General features: G+C 42.1%; 1 protein-coding gene across 2 annotated transcripts in view; it reads left to right on the forward strand.

The window, feature by feature from the left end:
- The window catches only part of NAB1 (NGFI-A binding protein 1), a 30,978-nt gene extending 12,051 nt beyond the window's left edge, over positions 1–18,927 (forward strand). For both annotated transcript variants that reach the window (XM_045031630.1, XM_045031629.1), the window contains exons 3-8: positions 2,413–2,546; positions 3,924–3,975; positions 11,535–11,645; positions 13,253–13,412; positions 14,832–14,981; positions 16,746–18,927. In XM_045031630.1, coding sequence (XP_044887565.1) covers positions 2,413–2,546; positions 3,924–3,975; positions 11,535–11,645; positions 13,253–13,412; positions 14,832–14,981; positions 16,746–16,837 — 699 coding nt within the window. In that variant the 3' untranslated portion in view covers positions 16,838–18,927. The remainder of the gene's footprint in view (positions 1–2,412; positions 2,547–3,923; positions 3,976–11,534; positions 11,646–13,252; positions 13,413–14,831; positions 14,982–16,745) is intronic.
- The last annotated feature ends 2,335 nt before the right edge of the window (positions 18,928–21,262 follow it).

Genomic DNA, 21,262 nt, shown 5'->3' on the forward strand with positions numbered 1-21,262 from the left:
TGCCTTTCCATTTATTTGTTTTGCAGTAATCTTTCTGTAAAAGAATATATAGGGTGGGTTTCTTTTTGTTTTGTTTTTTTAAAAATCACCCCTTAAGTTTTCTGGCCTGCTAGGTAACTGTCTTACTCATGATTTTAATACTGTCTACTGTGTTAACAATATATAGTAACTGCATTATAAAATGGCTCTGATCCTGTCACTGTAGTGCATCTGACTTCAGTAAGCGGTGTGACCTTTCAGTGACTGTAGGATCAAACAATACATGTAGTTTATTAAGTATATGTAGTTCAGTAGCTGCTAGGCCAGAATGCCTCTCCTGGGTCTTCAGGTCTATATTGTAAATAGTGTAGTTTAGTGTAAATTCACATTGAATACATGAAATGTGCTTAAGAAATATAATTATGAACAGTAGTTACTTCTGAGGTCATAGAATAATAGAATATCAGGGTTGGAAGGGACCTCAGGAGGTCATCTAGTCCAACCCCCTGCTCAAAGCAGGACCAATCCCAAGACAGATTTTTGCCCCCGATCTCTAAATGGCCCCCTCAAGGATTGAACTCACCACCCTGGGTTTAGCAGGCCAATGGGTTACCTAGGAAGGTGGTGGAATCTCCTTCCTTAGAGGTTTTTAAGGTCAGGCTTGACAAAGCCCTGGCTGGAATGATTTAGTTGGGGGTTGGTCAGCTTCTTAATATTCTTTAAATCCACAAAACAGGCCACATCACAGACTCAAATTGAAGATAATTTTTAAGTTATATTTCCAAAGAACTTCCAACTCAAGCCAATAAGCTTGTCTGATGAATAAAAAGTTTGCATGACCAGTTTCATCCTTTAAGGCAACATTTTTTAAAAGATCTGCTTACGAAGAGGGTCTTCATGAGAGATGTGGGGATGGCTTCCTAGATACCAAGGTATGAAGCATCGGCGGGGAGGAGCAGGGGACAAGTTGTTCATAGTTTTTGCCAGTGCTTCAGTGTAATTGCAAGCCTACTGTCCTGCTCCCAGACTCCTCCACCTCTGTGCTGCTAAGTATTGTGCTGCCGTGTCTGTGTGTGTGCATGTATGACCAGCCCTGTCCCTGTCCAGTGAACTGTAGTTGGTCTGTTGCTCTTAGAACTTTGTACTCCCACCGGGTATGTATGGCAATTGGAGAACAGCAGAACTTGATTCATAAGCAACATGCTGACTGCATTTAAAAAAACATATTTGCTGCAGGTATCCAGTAACCTGATTGATAGAGATCTATGAGGCCTAGGGAGAATGCTCCAGAGAGAAGCCCATCACCCTAAAAATCCAGCTCTTGGAAAGCAGAGGGGTGGTGAGACTTCTAATAAGTGTTGTTTCTGGACCTTTCTTGGAGGATACATCTGTCATATCAGCCTCTGGCTGGTATGTATCTGATAAATACAAAGTACTAGCCACCCTCTTGGCTGCTGTGACAGGAGGGAGGATATACAACTTCTCTAGTGTCTGTGTTTTGGGTTTTCTGCCTCCATTAGTAACTTCAGTGTGTGTCTTTGCTGCTGCTGTTAGGTTTCTGAAATAGCAACATCATGAAACTGTTGTTGTTGTTGTTGTTCTTGACAGTTTCATCACTCCCTACAGCAGTGGTTCTAAACCCGTGGCCTGTGGGCAGCTTGTGACATCCTCAGGGTCATACAGGTAGTATTGGATGCAGTCCACATAACACATTGTAGGCTTCATATGTGGCCCAAAATGGTAAATAGGTTGAGAACCACTGCCCTACATGATTTCATAGCAGTAGTGAAACTGACTTGAGCCTTGTTAATTTCATTTTGCTGCTTTGTAAAGCTATGGGCAGACTCAGACACACTGGGGTGGTGTCCCAGCAGGCTCAGGAAGACATCACTGCATTGGTTTAGATTTGATATGCATTCAGATATAATTTTCACAAACATAAGGGTGAGAAACAAACTTTTATAAGACCGTTTACATTCTGCAGAAACTGATGGCTTACACGTCATTCATCAGGGAAAACTTCCTACGCACCACTGTCAAGTGGATTTTTCAAGCCTTGTGCATGTTCTTCTGCACTGGCATTTATAAAAAAAATAATCTTTGGGAGTCAAATCTTTGAACATTAGGAGGTGCTGTTTCATATTGGGGTTTAGTTAACATTGGGGTGAGGAAAAGGTAGCTTACATCAGAGAGAGTTATAATAAACACTTTAAAGAACACTAAATTTATCTACCATCTCTCTTTATAACTGAGGCAAATATCTGGGAAAGGATGAGTATTCACAATTTGAGGAAATCCTCCAGATTCATTATAAAATAAGTAATGTGACTCAGTGTTGAAATCTGTCATCATGTCACACAATTGGATACTTTTACAAGGGTCAATAGGTGATATTTTGAGGAAGTCAAGAATATTTTTGTGTTTAACTTCCAGCTAACAGTTAATGAAGCAGCCGCTCAGCTGTGTGTAAAAGATAATGCATTGTTAACCAGGAGAGATGAACTCTTTGCGCTGGCTCGGCAGATCTCTCGAGAAGTTACATACAAGTACACTTACAGGACCACCAAGTAAGCTTTAATAAACTCAGGGGAACTTTATTTTCTATGAAGTAATCCGTTTAATAGAATTTCTTGCGAAGCATTAGAAATCTCTTTTCATTCTTCCTCCTCGACAGCTAGCAAAAGGGAGCACATACATATGGAAAATAGAAATCATCAGTAATACTGTGTAAACCATGGAACCTTTCATATTGTTATACTCACTTTTATTGGCATGTAGCTATTTTAATCCTTTCACTAACCTTTTGGTTCTCCAGATTCAGTAACAGTATATACAGTACCCTTCAATATACCATCTCTAAGAAGCAAGCATTTTAAATTTTGAGTCATTTGTTATTTCAAGGTTAATATAAATCGTTAGGGCTTAAACAGCCTAGCTAGAGCATTTATGAAAGACAAAGGTAGTTGAGGGTAGTTTATAAACACTTGTTTTAAAAAATAATAATTTGAGACCAAATTTAAATGGACAATGTCCCTTTTTAAAATAGTTATCAAATCAAGCAGCGAAAAACAGGATATGTTTTTATATCAGGTTATTATCTGTGTATTATAGAATAAATGCATTTTACAAAACACGTCCATAGATATAACTAATATTTTTCAGTATATTCTAGATATTACTATCAAAAGTTGATATCTCTCGTATATTACACACAGTGTTGAAAATATATTTTTCATATGTTTTCAGGAATTTTTTAAGAATATTGTTTAATACACATGCCCAACTGTGCTAGCGTCTTCTCCCATCCTGGGTAACAGAGGCCAAAGGGCATTTTGTCATAAAGATCATGCTGGAACTTTCTGCTTTAAGGTGAAATTCATCTCTGTTCAAAACACCAGCACGTAGGCCTACATACGGCTTTATTGAGGACTTAAGTGATGCCTGCGCCTTGTGCTGCTACTCTGCCCGGGGCTGAATTTCACCCTAATTTGAGTTAATTTGTTGGGGGGCCTTTTTTTGTCCCACTGCATGATCTTTTCTGGTTTTGCCCCAATTCCATTCCCCTTGTTTTCCCCCAATAATGCCCTTTCTACCTAACAGCTGATCAGCACAAACAGTAGACCTTTCACCTCCGTCACCTTATCGTGTTGACCAAACTTCCTTGCCCTTAGTTGAGTTTCAACGGCTTTCCTAAGTACCCAATCCTGCAAATTCTTGCTTGCCGAGTACTCCCAATGACTTCCACTGTATCAGTTGGGTGGTTAAGAGTTGCAGGATGGGGCCCTAAATTAATATTTTCCCCCACTAAGTGGGTCATGTTCACCCTTGATTTTAATGGTGTTAAATCTAGTGAGTTATAGCAGAGATAAATTTGGTTCTCTTTTTATATGTAAAGACAGGATATTTATATTGTTTATCAATACTGTGTGTGTTTTTTCTTCTAGATCTAAATGTGGAGATAGAGATGAACTGTCACCGAAGAGAATTAAGCTAGAGGTATGATATTGTGACTCCTACATGCTAAGTTTTACATTCAAAAAATTGATTTGCCCCGAAGTTAGAGAACCTGTTAAAAGAAATAGTTTAGAGAGCACCTGATTTGCTGATGGCTTACGATTTGCTGATTCCTTACAATTTTGTATAGCGGTATCCATTTTGTTTGTGATAACATTCTTCCTTTTTGGTCCAGGGATCTGTGTGTGGAGACGGGGAAGATACTAGGTGGAGTAGGGGAAGAGGGACTGGGGAATTGCACTGTTGGGGCAGAGCTGACATAGATGTATGGCCACCGCTGTGCAGTGGGCTTACTGCAGATCCCGAGGGATATTCAGGCTTTTTCTGCAGTCTCTGTGATTTGTGCCATGAGCTTGGGAGACAAATCCTGCCCACCCCTGAGAGACCAATGTGGGGGAAGCTATCAGAGATTCCTCATGGAGATTTCCTTCCATTGAACTCAATTGTCTTGTGTGTATTTATTTTGTTTTTCTGTGGCTCAGGGAAATTCTTGTAAGGCTCTGACTTAGTTCTGTAAACTTAGAGAAAATAATTTTTACTTTTAATTAGGCACCTCTGTCATAGTATTAATATTAATTTAGGAAAAATAAATACCAAATAGATTACTCAGATACTTTTTGTTTGTATCCTATTTTTAATTTTAAAAAAAGTTAAATGTATAGAAAGTGCATTGGACTGGTTTTCTTTAGATTATAAAAACATAGGCCAGAATTCTGCCCTGTGATCCCCATGGGACATCTAGTCCAAGTATTCTGCTTTCCATGTGTGAGTGGGATTCTTCCCATTGGAAAATGTACTGCAAACTCTAAGCAATATCCTCCCATCAGTTTTTTTTTCTTATAGGGCCCAATTGCACTGAAGTCAGTGGGAGTCTTTCCATTTACTTCAGTGGGCTTTGGATCAAATCCAAAATGCAGAACTCTCTATTGATTTCATTGAGAGTTTTGCATAGGAATTGATGGCAGGATATGGGCCATATGTGCCTATAACTAAATCACCAAAACTGTCAATAAGTGAGAAATCAATTGCAAATGAAAATGTATCTATCAGTGTGCGCGCGCACACACACAGTGTGTACTTATATCTGTCTGCATGCATCTCTCTCACTCTCACTCTCTCTCTCACACTCACACTCACACACACACACACACACACACACAAAATAAAAATTCACATCTACACACAACTTTAATTAAACATAAGTTCTATTGGGAATTCTTTGTTAAGATGAAATATTCTCAAGGTCAACACTGACAGCATGTGCAGTACCTTAAGGATTACTTAAAGTCTTAAGTATCTTAATTTACTTTCCAGCAGAAGAAACTTAAGTCCATTTTAAATAGCCTGTTACATAGATATGGATAAGTATCCAAAATGACTGGCTCATCTTCCTTTATGATATTTTTTTTAACTGAGTAGCCTTTTTACTGCTGCTTGGGTATCATCTGATGCAGCTACAATTCTCCTTATAGCATCTACTAAAATAAATAGTATAGTACATTACGATGTGCTAAGTATGGGTCTGCATTATAATAGCATGTAACATGGAGGTATGTGGTATGATCTTCATCATGTAACTGTAATATAAGGGTTTGCAATACACTGAAATAGCACTTTTTTTCATATTTAATTTCTTCAGTGAGGAATGATATGCCATATGTAAAATCTACTATTTCGAAGGAGTTCAAGGATTTACATTTGTTATCTAAGCAACGGCTAGTCTCATGTGGCAAATACTCAAACAGGTGCATTTTTTCTCCTTTAAAATGAGAAGTTAGTTTGAAAGCCAGATATAAATAAAAGCATTTTTTACACGCTGGTCATTTTGTTGTGCAACACATGGATTACAGCCCTGGACAGCACTTAAAATATATACAGTAATTTGAATTGTGTAATTGTGTGCTCTGAAGGTTTACTCACAGCTCCCATGCCAGTAATTCTGTGTGTTTGTGTCGGGATTCACTTTGACCTGTCTTGGCTTTTTAGTATCATAAACCCAGAATTTAGTGCTAGGAAAAGCCCTATTGAGTCATCTACACCAGTGCTTCTCAAGCTATCTGATGTGGGGGACTGGGAATTTTTTTTTCCAATGTGCCAGGGACTGGTGCCATATTATTATCCTATTCAACACTCTTATGAGGAAACTCGCCGCGGACCGGCAGCCAATGGCTCAGGCCGGATCCGCGGACCACCACTTTGAGAAGCACTGATCTACACCATCACTATCCATGGCCAATATACAGTACTGTGGTTCCCTATGGGCAAAAAACATTGGAGAATATACTAATCTAGTTTTAAATGACTCAGGCAGTGGTGCTTTCACTTGCTAGACTATTCCACAGTCTGAGATCTCACCATTAGGATTTTTTTTCCTTTGCTCAGTTAACAATGGTTAAGCAACTGAAATGACAAGCCACGAGAGTGCGATTATTTATTTATTTATTTTGAGGGTAGGGTTTTTTTTAATGGGGAAAAATGGAAACAGAAAAATATAGTAGATTTAAGCTGAAACTTTAGGCTGTTCTTTGGAAGGCTGTTGTTTGGGAGAGGAAACTTATATACCACTAGGAGAAAGTATTCTCGTATTTTACAGAGTAGTGAACCTTCAGGCTTTTTGTTCACGGTTTTAGCGCAATAGTTCAGAAGAAATATGTTCACTCTCTTTCCACTTATTTTAAAAGGCTAGTAGTTCAATCGTGATTTTTTTTTTCCTTGAAGAACTGAATGTCCTCAGTCTACAAAATGATGTTTTTCTGAATCTTCCTGTTACTGCTGTGCACTGCAAAACATTGTTTCATTAAAGAGGACATAGTCCCGACTAATACAGAATGACTGACGAAGTGGTGAGGCCCAATTTTACCACCACGTTTTTCTGTATGTTTGGGAGTTCTGTATTATTGTAGGTAGCATTTATGTGGCAGGACAGTTATTTCACTTGTGTTAATGAGTTGTGGCTCTAATTTACATTCCAGCTTATATTAATTTTTCAAAAATATATAGTAAGATTGTTTCTCTGCACATTTTCTTTGCAGGGTTACTTTCTTGGTGAAACATATCTCACTATTGACCTTTTATTTGTTTGTTAGCAGTATTTTTCTAACAAAAGGTAGAAGGATGAGGAAACATTGTAGCAAATATTGCAGAATTCTCTCTCCATAGTGGATGTAAATAGTGTCCATCCGTGCTTTTGAAAGTTGTACTGCTGCATCTTCTGTCTCTGAATTCAGAGAGTGAGGAAGTATGGTGGGTTAGTATTCTGGCTTTTCATTTGTGGAGACATCAGGCCTGATCTTTTCTTATTGTTGAGGCAGGATTGGAGCATGATTTGCCATTGCCTTGCTAATCAGGTAGTCATACCTCTGCAAAGTGCAGTGTGAAAAGCCAATATGCTGACTTGGAAGTGTTTCACACCTCATGTTGCATGGGTGTAAATGACTGCTTTTGGAAACAGGCAAAGTGACCTTTTTAAAAAAAAAAAATCTGGGATTTTGCAGGTTAGGCTTGATGTAGGTGTACCAGCAGGGCTGTGTGGGCAAAGTTACACATTGCCTGCCTCCAGCCACTCTTGCAAATCCTTCCTCTTCATAAGCACTAAGTTCACACAAGCATTACAAAGAAACAAAATACCACGAATTACATCAGATTACCTGTAAAAGCCTTTCTCTTCCCCCGTGTGCCCTTCCCTTTTTGTTGGTAGAGTGGGCAGCGAGGCTGTGGGAGTTGAGTGTAGAGAAAAGAGAGATTCTAGGAAAACAGGCTAAAGGAATAGAGGGAGTGAGAGGAGGAGTGCAGTTACTTGGGATGGGAGTTGGGAGTGAATAAAAAGAAAGTGCTGTGGCTCTTAAATTTCTTCTGGATAAAGAGCAGTAGGAAAGAGTAAAGATGCAAACTGCATTCTCTTCTCCCACTAAGCAGCCATCTCATTCTGTGAAGGCTATGGCGGGGGTGGGGGGGGCACTCCTTATTTTGTCATCTCTGATGAGTCACTGGTAATGCTGTGCAATGCAATGAGCTGCTGTGGCAGCAACTCAGAAAACGAAACAGGTCACAGGTATATCACGCAAATGGCCTAGAGAGAGTGGCTTCTCATTCTCCTCATTTCTGCATTTTTAAATTGTGTGAGAAGAGGTTCGCTTTCCACCTATAGTATTGACAGCCAGGAGGGGAAAGAAGAGGAGAATTATAAAGTTATTGCTCTTCCATGTGCTGGTAATAACAAAGGAATCTTCGAGTGCGTGGCAATGTTAAAACAGAGGTGGGGGAGTGGGAGAGCCTGAGACAGCCAAGTTCAAAAAGCTCCGTGGGAGTAGGAGACCCAGAGGTGAATGTGAGACTAAAGAGGAGTCTCAGAGGAAACATCTGCAGTCAGTGCCGGCTCTAGAGAGAGAAGAGGGAAGACAGATGCCCACCTACACCATTGCCAGGCAGGTGGAAAAGAGAACCAAGATCAGAGGTGTGGGGTTTCTCTTTCTCGCCCGATGAAAAGAACAGAAGCACTAAAATCTGCTGTTCATGTAAGAAAAGTGTCATTGGCGGGAAAGAAAGTACACATGTGAGACATAGAACATTTGCTATAAGAAATCACTTTAAAAACAACCGAGCAACATGGAAGAAACACATGCGCTGTGTGGAGCAGACCCCTAGTACGCAGTAGAGAGGAGGAATGGGGAGAGGCATGCTTAGCTAGGAGTAGGCCATGGACGGATGTCATGCTGAATTGTCTAACCTTCTGCTGCCTCTTTTAGTCATCCATTCCTATATCATAAGTCTTTGTGGTAGGGGCACATCTCAGGAAGGGTGATCCAGAATCCAATTGCCTATTGAAGAAATGTACGTGAGGATAACACAAAGCAGCAGAAACCATACGTACTTGGTGGGCCTGCTTTTGAAAAACAGACTTCAATTTTACACTGGCATACAATTGCTGGTGTAAATATATGCAGACACATTTTATACCACTAAATTACATCATTGGTGCTGTTGTACGTCCATATTCAAAATTTCAGCTACATGTACATATGGATGTAAGGCATTCAAAGGCAGAGTTGAGGCCTCTTCTTAAAAATAAAACAAAACTCCCACCTCATAATAAACTAAGAGCTAAGTGTAAAAGTAGCTGTGTTTTTTGTAGTGCACTTCCGGCATCTTTCTGTTTCCAGGTGAGGTTTTATGGAGAATTTACACTGTTCTAAAGTGGTAAATACTCATTGGATTGTATTTTTCCATTGGGAAAATTGGAGTGGGGTGTGGTGAGGTAGAGCTGCGTAAAACACTTTGGGCCTGGTTCTCCTCTCAAGGAGCAAGAGTAACCTCCCTGAAGTGAATGGAGTTGCACTGTGAGGGGGAAGCAAACCTCCTGACAGCATTCACCGTGGCACAGATTTGTCTGATCACTGTTGTGTAGGCCACTGACTGCAGAGGCCTCATTCTTCACGAGGTATTTGTCTTTTTTCCCCTTTCCTTTGTTAGTCAGAGGCAGCGCATCATTCTACAGTTTTTTTCTTCTGGGGATGCTACGTTTCCCTTTCTTAGATTATAAACTCTTTGGGCAGGCACTGGTTTCCTGTGTGTGAGTACAGTCAAACCTCGCAATAACGCGCCCCGCTATAACACGAAATCACATATAACGCGATCATAGGTTGGCTCCCCTTTAAGGCAGATATAACTTAGATAATGTTTTCACAGTACTGTACAGTACCAGTGGTCCCCAACGCCATTGCAGGGGAGAGAAGCTGCAGCTCCGCGCCTGCGGGGACAGAGAACTCTGAGGCTGCGGGCGCTGGTGCTCTCTGTCCCCAGCAGGCGCGGGCCGCAGCTTCTCTCCGGCTTCTCCGGGGCTGCGGGCGCCGGTGCTCTCTGTCCCCAGCAGGCGCGGGCCGCAGCTTCTCTCCGGCTTCTCCGGGGCTGCCGGCGCTGGTGCTCTCTGTCCCCAGCAGGCGCGGGCCGCAGCTTCTCTCCGGCTTCTCCAGGGCTGCGGGCGCTGGTGCTCTCTGTCCCCAGCAGACGTGGGCCACAGCTTCTCTCCGGCTTCTCCGGGGCTGCGGGCGCCGGTGCTCTCTGTCCCCAGCAGGTGGGGAGCTGTGGCTTCTCTTGAAGCCAGAGAGAAGCCGCGGCCCCGCACCTGCAGCCCTGGAGTTCTCTGTCCCCGGCAGGCGGGGAGCCGCGGCTCCTTTTGAAGCTGGAGAGAAGCCGTGGCCCCGCATCTGCCGGGGACAGAGAGCACCGGCGCCCGCAGCCCCGGAGTTCTCTGTCCCCGGCAGGCGGGGCGGCTCCTCCTCTGCTGGGCACTAGGCACTAGGGGCACTAGGCGGTGCACATCAATGCACTGCTTTTGGGACACTGACAAACTGACTGGTTTGAAACCCCGCTATACCGCGACCCTGCATTTAGCGCAATGGAAGCATTTGGACCCCAAACGTTGCGTTATAGCAGGGTTTCACTGTACCTAGCATGCTATAGGCACTGACTGTAATCCTCCTAAAAATGTTACTTTGGCACAAGGGGCCTATGATCTCCTAGTTATGAATTTCATTGTTTTTAGATTCTACTTCTTTCTCCAGCCTCCTCCCTTGATTTAGCTCTCTTTCCTGCTGCATTTTCTTGTGAATAATGATGCATCTCCATTGCTTTACATGAGTTTGCTTGTACAGCACTAAACTGCATGAATATTTAATCTTGAACCTTGCTACATACAGCAAATGACTGTAATGGAACTTGCAATTTTCCCATGCACAAGAGACATAGGAGATTTGCAAGTCATAAAAGTTAGAGATGGATAAATAATTTTTTGGGCTTCGCATCCAGGCACCTGGCAGATCAGAACTGTTCCTTGCAGCATACAAAGTCCATGCTACTTCACTTTTCAGTGGGCAGCTTGTCATGCAGAGAATTTATAAAGATAAGCCACTACCATTTTACAGGGAGACCAGTATAGTTTGTGTGTGTCTTTGCAGCATGTTGAATTTTGTGGTGGTTTGCCCAATTTTCTAAGCTACTAAATTCTGCTACTATGTTTTCTGTAAGATAGGCAAGTACATGCATGGCTGTGTATCTAAGATCAGTCTCAAGGTCTTACTCTGCATGTACAGCAAGCCTCATGGATGCTACAGATGCAAATGGTCAAAGTTAGAGCAATATTCTGCATTTATAACATTGATTTCTTAAAAAAAAAAAAAAATCCGAAAAACCCAAGCTGCTAAATCCAAAAGAAAACCACAAAATAGTGGGCCTAATTCTGCTCTGTTACACTGGATTAGCTCCAGAGTAACTCCATTGAAGTCAATGGTATTGCTCAGGATTTATACTTCGATGTGTTAGGCGTGGCACAAGCCTCTGCTCTGCAAGTGATATGAGCCAGATCTTATCTGCTGCAGTATTTTATGTTGCTGAAGCATAGTTTGGTTAACTTCTTTCAGAGTCTTAAATCCCAGTTCAAGTTTTTCACCAGAGTTCAAGAATATTCTCTGTTAACTCTTATGATACATTGCTTTTTCTTTAAAAGCAAAACAAAATCATATGCCCTGTTTGTTTTTGCTCAACAGGATGGTTTTCCTGATTTCCAGGACACAGTCCAGACACTTTATCAACAAGAGAAAGTACCACTTGCCTTGGCCAAAGGCAAAAGTGAAGATTTGGCAGCTCTTAATTCCCAGGTAGACAAACCACATGAAACTATCAGCTTTCTACCGAGATGCTGTCTAGAATAGTAACAGTTGCTTTCTAGGCTGATTTTGTATAATATTGTGATGACTAAAATCATTACCTCCAGTTTTCAAAGATCACCTGGGTTAGCTGAGATAATATCACTGCTAATATGGGTTTAACTCTTGGAGCTGTTATGACACTCTATTATAGTTTTATCTTCATTCATTGCAAAGAAGTAAGGATCTCACCTTCTAGGCTTGAGACAAGAGAAGGAATGCACCATCTACTGTTGGGAACAAATGCGATAGTACAGTACATGCCGCATAGAAATGAAACCCTTTTAAAAATAAAAGTAATGTTTCAGTTAATAAAATACTAACAGAACCCTCAGGTAGACCATTGATTAAAATACACTTGAAAGCAAACTGTTAGGTAAAGGGAGAAACAATTTTCTATCTGCCAAAACCTAAGGGCAGGGTTCTGTGTTTCTCCTCTAGAACATGATGATATCTAAAGTGGTGTCAGTAAATATAGAACAGGTTCCTTCCCTGCTCTAAATGTCATCAGTTTACTGGAGAACCTAGGACGTGGTCTTCTCTTTTACCCTGTCAGCTAATTTATAGTTTTCTCTTCTGAGCACACAGATGTCAGTGGGAGTTGAGGTCGCTTCACATCTCCCAAGAGAGGCTCAGCTCCTTGCAAGAACCAGCTTTCTTTTTAATAGAGACAAGTAGTAATGGAGACACTTATAAAATACTTACAAAGAGAAATCAATGAACTTTATATCTGTGGATGCTAATTCTGCATATTTTTGCTTCCCTTTCTATTTGTATACTTCTGTGTGGCTCTTAGAAATGGACATTTTTTTAACTGGTGATATTTTTATTTTTTTTTATTTCCATAAGATGTTTAGTCACAGTCTTGAGAGCATGATCATATTGAAAGTTAAAATTTTCTTGGCACTAAAGTTGATGACAAACATTTATACACCATTCCCTCCCACGTTGCTCTACATTGTTTAATTTCATTCTCTAGAGGTGTATAGGTCTTCTTCATCTTCTAGACAGACATTTCACACCTTTATCCCCCACAAACATACTGTCATCCTACACTTTCACAATGGCAGATTTTTAAACTTGTGTACTGCTATTTCCTAAAATAAAGACTCCAAGATGTCTGGTAAAATCTTGGCATAAGTTTTTAGCAGATGTTGCCATTGCTGTTGAAATATTTTGTAGAGCCATTTATTCCAATGGAGCTAAATTTGATAATTAAGAGAAAGATCTTGCATTTGGGAATTTCTCTAAGTGTAGACTGCAGTCCTAGAGTGCAGAAAGTTTGTTCTCCTCAGGTAAGAACTAAGAAATATCATGTAGACTGGCTAAAAGAGAACACATGTTTTTATGCACTTTGAATGCACTGTGTTTCATTGCTTTAGTGGGTGCAAAAATATTTTGTTTGCTTGATAGTTTTGAGGTAGCTGTAAAGCACACATGTACATGTGAGCCAACAAAGAACTATATCTAGACTGCTTGCTTTATTACCTGCTGGTATTATTTTTTTCCTGTACAGCAAGATCCATATATATATATATATATTCTTGCTTTATTTGCAGTCTGAAAAGGTGATGGCAAAACAGATGGAGTTTCTTTGTAACCAAGCAGGGTTAGAGAGACTGCAACACTCAGAGAGACGCCTTTCCACAGGGTACTACAGACAAAGCTCAGAAGAGCACAGCCCCAATGGCATGACGTTTGATAATGCGGATGGACAAGGTATAGTAGCTTCCAGGCATGATATTGCTGCCACCCAATTTGTCTGGTGTTATGCAATCATTATTAGTACTGATGTTATTCATATAGCATCAGCAGTGTGGAGGAAGCTAAGCAGGCAAGTAAAGACAAGATCCCTGCCTGGAAGAGCTTACAGTCAAAATCAGTGTTTCTCAACTACAGGTACACGTATCCCTGGGGGTATGCAAGGTCTTGCAGGGGGTAGTCAACTCATCTAGATCAGTGTTTCTCAACCTGGGGGTTGTGGCTCCCAGGAGGATCATGGGATGGGTTCAGAGGGATCACAAGTGCAGGGCTGGTCTTAGAGGGTGGCAAGCAGGGCAGTTACATGAGGCCTCATGCTACAGGGGGCCCTGCAAAGCTAAGTTACATGCTTCAGCTTCAGGCGGTACGGCTTGGGCTTGGGCTTCAGCCCTGCCACCCAGGACTCTGGCTTCAGACAAAGCTCACAAGTGAAAAACAGGCTCAAGTATCACACACAAATGTAGGTACAATATTTATATTCCAATCCGTTTATTTTATAATTATATGGTAAAAATGAGAGGAGAGTAAGCAATTTTTCAGTAATAGTGTGCTGAGACACTTCTTTTATTTTTTGGGTCTCATTTTGTAAGCAAGTAGTTTTTAAGTGAAGCGAAACTTGGGGGTACACAAGACAAATCAGACTCCTGAAAGGGGGACAGTAGTCTGGAAAGTTTGAGAACCACTGGTCTAAATGATACAACCAGATATAGAGCCAGATTCTGCTCAGTAACTCTAGGGAAACCCCATTGACTTCAGTGGAGCTGTTCTATATGTAGACTTTTGTAACGGGGACCTCTGCAGCATGGGGGTGAGGGTCACTCACTATCTGGGTATGTCTCAATTGTTTCCCTGCCACTGCAGGAGCCTTGGGCATTGGGGCACTTTGGTCTCTTCTATTCTCTGCTGTGGCACATGATAGTCTAGTCACTTGTAGGCCGTGATACTTTGGTCTAACTTTGATTGTTAGCTTTAGTGTGTTGATGGCCTGTGGTATGCAAGAGGTCAGATTAGATGACTTGGTGGTACCTTCTGGCCTTAAATTCTGTGACTAACGCAGCTCAACATGGAAGGGAAAGTTGGATCTTGAAGCATTTTTGAGCAAAATGAAGGATTGATTGCTCAGCCATACCAAATCTGTAGCAGCACTAGCAGCCTGGAGAGGAAAAGAGGTCATCTGCAAATCAGCATTTTACATACTAGAAATCTCTCCTGCATGGTTGAAATCTAGAATGTTTTTTTCACTGATCAAATGGTGGTGTCCTTTTTTTTAATTATTATTATTATTATTATTTATTATTATTTTAGCCTTAATTTTGATTTCTAGCATTGCTTTGATTCATACTTAATACTGAATATTTCAGTATTGACCTCTTTCAGGTGAGAGGCCCCTGAATCTCCGAATGTCAAACCTGCAAAATAGACAGTTGCAACACATTTCGCTAGATGGAGAGCAGCACGTAGGAAAACCTCTGTGCAGTGACCTGATCCGACTTTACTCCAGTGGTGACGCAAAGTCTCAGCCCTCAGGTAAGTGTTATCCATTGCAAAGCACCACAAACTGCCCCGTAACATCCATTCACAGGTGGCTTTCAGAAAGTTTGTGAGGAGCCACACACCTATTTATCCCTTTCAAAGAAGAATTTAGTTCCTAGACACCGTCTTCAGATTGATACCTTGAAACCAAGCTGCAACTGAAACCTCTGAATGACTTGTTAATCTAGAAACATACCAAACATTTGATGAGAGATTTAAGTATTGCCACGTTTTCAGTTATGTTTTGGGCAGGAGATGCAATAACTATTCACACATAAGACAGGAGTCTTGGGACCCATCTACACAGACAAAACAGCCAAGCAGAACAACTGCTGTTAAACTCTCTTGTGGTGGAACGTGGTTGTAACGTGATCTGGCTCAGTCTGTGTGAGTGGGACCAAAAGATATTCCAAACAGACTTCCTGAAAAGATGCCTTCAACCCTGTTTATAAAGATTTAGCCCCATCTATCTGGGTTGGACCAAACCGTTTTAGAACCTGGTTCAGCCACAGCAGAGTTTCTGTTGTTTTTGACTCTGTAGACTAGGCTTTTAAGTGCTTCTGCTAGCCTTTGTATGCAGTGACTTGTGGTCACTGTTTCTCCTGTTTAACACAGGCACACAGGAAAAATCTCGAATGCTGTTAAGAATATTTATTTCTTCTTCCACTATTAAGTCAGAATTGGATGCCTGTGCCTTGGCAAAGCATTTTACATATAAAACTGGTGCATTGGCATAATATCAAGAGCAGTCTTGAGACTCTTCTCCCTCAAGGTTTAGGAATAATGAGATGTTTCAAGGGTGGGTTTATGGTAGTGGTTCCTTTTAAGACTATTGTGCTGTTTGAGCACTTGGCAGAATGCTGTGTCTATCCTATCCATGCCTATCCTAATCTGGGCCCAACTCCTCCCTATTGCAACCTGCTGCCTGTAACAAGGGTCTGTGTGGCTGGAGGACCTTCTAGTCCATGGTCTTCCCATACCCAGGAATGTTCCACATGCTCATGCAGAGAGCAACACTGCTGAGCTCTGCTTCCTGGTGAATGGGGGGGTTACAGAGAAGTATTGCTGTGGCTTGTTCCATATTTTGATAAGTAGAACTGTGGTGGTTCTGATATAGTTCAGGGCTCGTATGCCTTGGGAGGAGGGTGGGGCAGAATCTTGTCTTCTATGAATCAGGGGTGAAAGTAACTTAAAGGACTTACCGGTATGCTGGAGTCCTGAGTGGGGGCGTGGCCTCAACTGGAAGAGGCGGGGCCTTTCAAGATTTAAAGGCCCTGGGGCTTTGGCTGGGAGCCCCCCATGGCCTTTAAATCACCCTGAAGCTACCAGCTGCAGAGGCAGCTGGGAGCCCCGGCACTCGGGGGTGAATTAAAGGGCCCGGGGCTCCAGCTGCTGCGGAGCTCTGGGCCCTTTAAATCACCGTGGGAGCCCGGCTGCCTGAGCTCCGGTGGGAATTTAAAGGGCCTGGGGCTCCCCACAACAGCCGGAGCTCTGGGCCCTTTAAATCACCACCACGGAAGCCAGTCCAGTCTGGCATGGCGTACTGGCTGTTGCCGGAACGCCGTACCAGACCGTACCAGCTTACTTTCACCTCTGCTATGAATATTGATATGTCATCAGCATCCATGTAGTAGTTCAGTGGGCATTTTCTTAGGGTAAACACAGAAAACATTTATTTCAACACAATATTTCTTAACAGCTCCTCTTCCTCTTTCTCCCCCCCCCCTTTTTTTTTTTTTTTTTTTTTTTTTTTTGCAGAAGGCCTTGGTATTTTAAAAGACTTTCCTCATTCAGCTTTTAACAACATAGAAAGGAAGGTCATAAAAACAGAACCTGAAGATACAAGATAGTCATCCTACTCTGGAAAATTGCATCAGAATAAAGAATAAATCTTTAGAAGAAAAACAAATAAGCCTTAATAACCAGTGTTGCCTCATTCAAATAAGAGATTTCATAGCCAAAGCCTAAGAACTGGTACAGTAGTCTGTGGAGACTGAAAAACAAGAGACACTGCAATCTAAAACAGTAATACAGGTGGATACACATTCCTGTAATGTGGTTTTATAATGTGGAAAGGTTCACAAATTAATATTGTGAGCCTCCTTTATTTAAGAATGTATTATGTATTTGTATAACTTATCAAAGTAAATCTAGATGTTGGGACACGTATTGAGTCCAGTAGATGTGGCTACAGTTCATTTTACTTGAAATTTCAGTGTCTACTTTAAATGTATCTAGCATAGATATGATTGTTATACATTTGAGTTAAAAATCCTTGGAGAAAGTGTAAGAAAAACCTAGAGTGATACAACTAACAGCAAGTTTGCAATGGTATTTGTAGGAAAAAAATAGCAAATACATAAAATATTTAATGGTTTAAAATGTTACGTGGATATAGCATTTGATAAACCTGATCCTGTATTATAGCAGACACATTTGACACTTATTAATGTTATTTTAATGGTTTCAGCAGCCTATATGTAATACATTTACAGTATATACCTATCCACTACATGGAAATGGTGAATAGGAAAATATCAGCCAGAATATGGGAGCATCCTACTTATTGGCTCCAATTTCATCAGACAGAACAATCATTTCAGATACTGTGTAGCTAAACCAGGGCTCGTATGCTCTCATTTGGGAGGGAACTCAGAACACTAGACATTATGGACAGGATGGAAAAAGTTGTGCTTCAGACACTTAGAACATTTTGGAATTCTCTGTGGATGTTAAAGACAAAATGAATCATAAGTGTGGCAAAGATGGAAAATGCAGGATTCATGCATCAGTATTGAAAAGGTTATATTCAATATCCAGGAACAATAAAACAACAGAGAAGAGGGGGAAGGGGATACATTACTGGTAAATGACCCATTACGAGGTGCTTCCCAACCCACATGATTCTCTGAGTATACCATATACTGCATACAGTATGCCAATATGTTCCCTTGTGTATGTTAGTTAACATCTGTATTCGTTATTTATTTGACTATTTTTTGTATGTTTTTCATTTTCGCAGATGCCATTTTGTCTAAAAACAAGGAATTAGCTTATAACTTAGGGAATTTGGTATTTAATGTGGTGTGTGGGTGTGTGTGTGTATACATCCATAATGTCAGTGTAACTCCTATTGTATAGTTGCATCTCTGCAGTCAAAATAGCTATACACCTTAGTTTTGAATATAATTTTTACCCACAGTGCTCTCTGAGGCGGGGAAGTGAGTCAACAAGTAATGGATAAGCTTCCACAGTGAGGTGTGCACTTCATCTGCAGTTTTGCTGTGTCCTAGATATGTAATGATTATTCAATCATAATGTATGTCGTACTGAAATTGTCAACAAAATGTGAGCTGGAATGTCTACACTGCAGTCTCTGATCACTGTAAACCTGTTTAATTATTTTATCACTTTTGATTTGTGGAACAAAGCTTTATGGTAGAAACACCAGTAAACACCTTTTTATACTATTAAAACGTTTGTTTTTATTTTAAATGTTTCTTGAATTGTATTGTACTGTCTCACTCCAGAAGAAACTTACTTTGAATGGAATTTGCAACTTCATTGCTAGAAATAAGCAGTTGAATGTATTGTTATATTTGCTCCTTTATGTTGTGAGAGATAATAGAATGGGTAGTAAGTATATTTCTTCAGTTTGTAATGTCAGTCATAGCACTGGTTTGTATCTGGGTAGTTCTGTGTACAGTATTACAGTTTGGAAGCTTGTAAAGGCTTGAATTGTACAAGTTTAGTAATAGAATTTAACAAGCAAGTTTTTAAAGAAGCAGGAAACTTCCTTCTGATTTGTGTTTTTTTTTTTTTGTTGTTTTTTGTTTTTGGTTTGGTCAACATCTAGCATGCCCAAAATCTGTGCTGGACCACACAAAGTTCTTAAATATATTAAGAGTTTACTGGTCTGGTTTACCGTGGGGGAGGGGAAAATAGCTCATTTCATTAATCATATGGTTTCATTAGAATACATTTATTTTGTAAACACTAATATATTAAATTTACTAAAATTAAAGTATATAATATTTTTATTTTGAGTTTGTAAATACAGTATGATTCAGTTGTCATCAGTGGGTTAGCTCTAGGATGGTATTTTGGTTTACAGTCCAGTGGACATGTCATTCCCAATATATGAGGCATTTTTTATCATGTTAAATTTGCAGCTATGTGACAGTTTCAACCCCCCTGGGTACAAAACTGTTTGTTTGAGACGTTCACAGATCTCACATACAATTGATAATGGCAAATAGTCTGTCACTCAGTTTTTCCAAGGCAGGGAGTCTCGGCTGACAGCAGTCCTCTCTGAGGAGATATGGGCAGGGTTTATGGGTGTGTACCCTACTGGGCTGCTCATGAAGAAGAGGCACCATTGCAGGTATAGGGGAAGGTTTACTCTGCCTACTCGCTGTGGGGAATTGATGGATTCCATCTCGCCCAGCATACTTTTTGACCAAAATCCAGCCTGGCAAATGATGCCTGTTCTTATGGACTTTCACCAGGACAACTTTCTCCCCACCTCCCCCTCTTGTTTTTCTTCCTATTGTTCCTTTTTTCCAAAACGAGGGGTTAATTTTCCTGGAAGAGGAGTCGTCCAGAAGGGAGGGAGAAGGAGAAGCTTCTAGTGCCACAGTTGCTGGCAGAAGCCTCTCCCCGGTGTAGTTATGCTCATGTACTTTAATCCTCTTTAAAGGTTGGCACCATGATTCTGAAAACAGGGCATGCCCTGGATGTGTTTAGAATAGAGTTCTTTCATTTGCTGTAAACTCCCGCAGATCTCAGTCACCTGGGCAAGTCAAATTGCCAGCAGGCCAGCTGCATGCATGTGTGGCATGGGAGTCCTGCAACATGGTCTGCCCTATGTTGCCATCCTGTCCTTTTATCCTCAACCTCTGCCCGCACACAACTGAGAGATACCTCAAGCCAGCTGTCCCATCCATTATTAAGACTAGAGCCACGTGGAAGCAGGGACCGTGGCCTGGGCTAGCACTTCAAGTGGTAAGTCTTTATCCTGCTCAACCATTCTGCCACTGTCAGCAGGTGCCTGGGTCAGCAGCCACACTTCACCTCACTTTCAGAAAAGCAGCCTGTTTCTGGGTGGAGGGGGAAGAGACTAAGTGGGAGGTTGGGTGAGATATAGGGTTGACACAGGAAAGGGGGAGTAGGTTAAGGGATAGGAGGGCTGAGAGAAGAGGAACAAGTCAGAGCGAAGACTAAAGCATAGAAATATAAGAACAGAAAGGCACTGCAGCTGAGAGAGTATACAGTGGCGGCTCCAGGCCCCAGCACGCCAAGCACGTGCTTGGGGCGGCAAGCCGTGGGGCGCACTCTGCCGGCGCCACGAGCGCGGCAGGCAGGCTGCCCTCGGCGGCTTGCCTGCGGAGGGTCCGCTGGTCCCGTGGCTTCGGTGGACCTCCTGCAGGCACGCCTGCCGTGTTTGGGGCGGCAAAATCCCTAGAGCTGCCCCTGAGAGTATAGACCACAGCCTGTAAACTAGTGGTCTGGCAAGGGTGACAGATTCTTCCTAAAAGTGCAGGGCCACAATGCCCTGGTCCTGCCTCTCCACCTGCCCTGGGCAGGGGGTCTGAGAGCAGCCCTTGGCCCATGTCCCCATCCCTCAGGGCCCCAGGCCAGGTGGGGGGTTCACAGCTGCCTGTGCAGCTCTTACTCAGACCCAGCTTCCAGTCTGGCTTGGGAGCAGGGCCTTGGAGGTTGAAGAGCAGCCGAGCCATGGTAAGAGCTGCCCGAGCAGCTGTGGGGAGCCACAGACCCTCCCTCTGTCCTGGGGGGTGGGACCATGGGCTGGGGGCTGTACTTAGGGGTTCCCCACCCCGGTGGAGGGTCCATGGCTCCCCACAGCTGTCTGAGTTCCCTGGGCCTGGTGGGGAGCTGGGGGGGCGGGGCTTAGGCAGAAAAGAGGCAGGGGGCCAGGCCCCTGGTGAAAAGTGGACAAGCCAGGCCCATCCACTTTCAAAAGTGGGAGGGTCATGACCCCCTGGCCCTCACTGTTCCAGCACCCCTGGCCTGTGGATCCCTGGGGGTCTGCAGATTGTCTAAGATTTCCAAAGGGATTTGTAAATGGAAAAAGATTGAAAACCACTGGTATAGAACAAGAAATCAGGTGCAAGTCAGAGCAGAGAGGAGCATTTCAAAACCAACCTGAGCAGATGGACTCAGGGAGGAAAACACCCTCCTTCACCTCCTCCCACCAAATAAAATAAAACAAAGCAAAACAGCGGCCTTGAGAATGGAGAAACAAGGGGGGGCGG

This window comes from Mauremys mutica, chromosome 10 (genome assembly GCF_020497125.1).
Source record: "Mauremys mutica isolate MM-2020 ecotype Southern chromosome 10, ASM2049712v1, whole genome shotgun sequence".
NCBI lineage: Eukaryota > Metazoa > Chordata > Testudines > Geoemydidae > Mauremys > Mauremys mutica.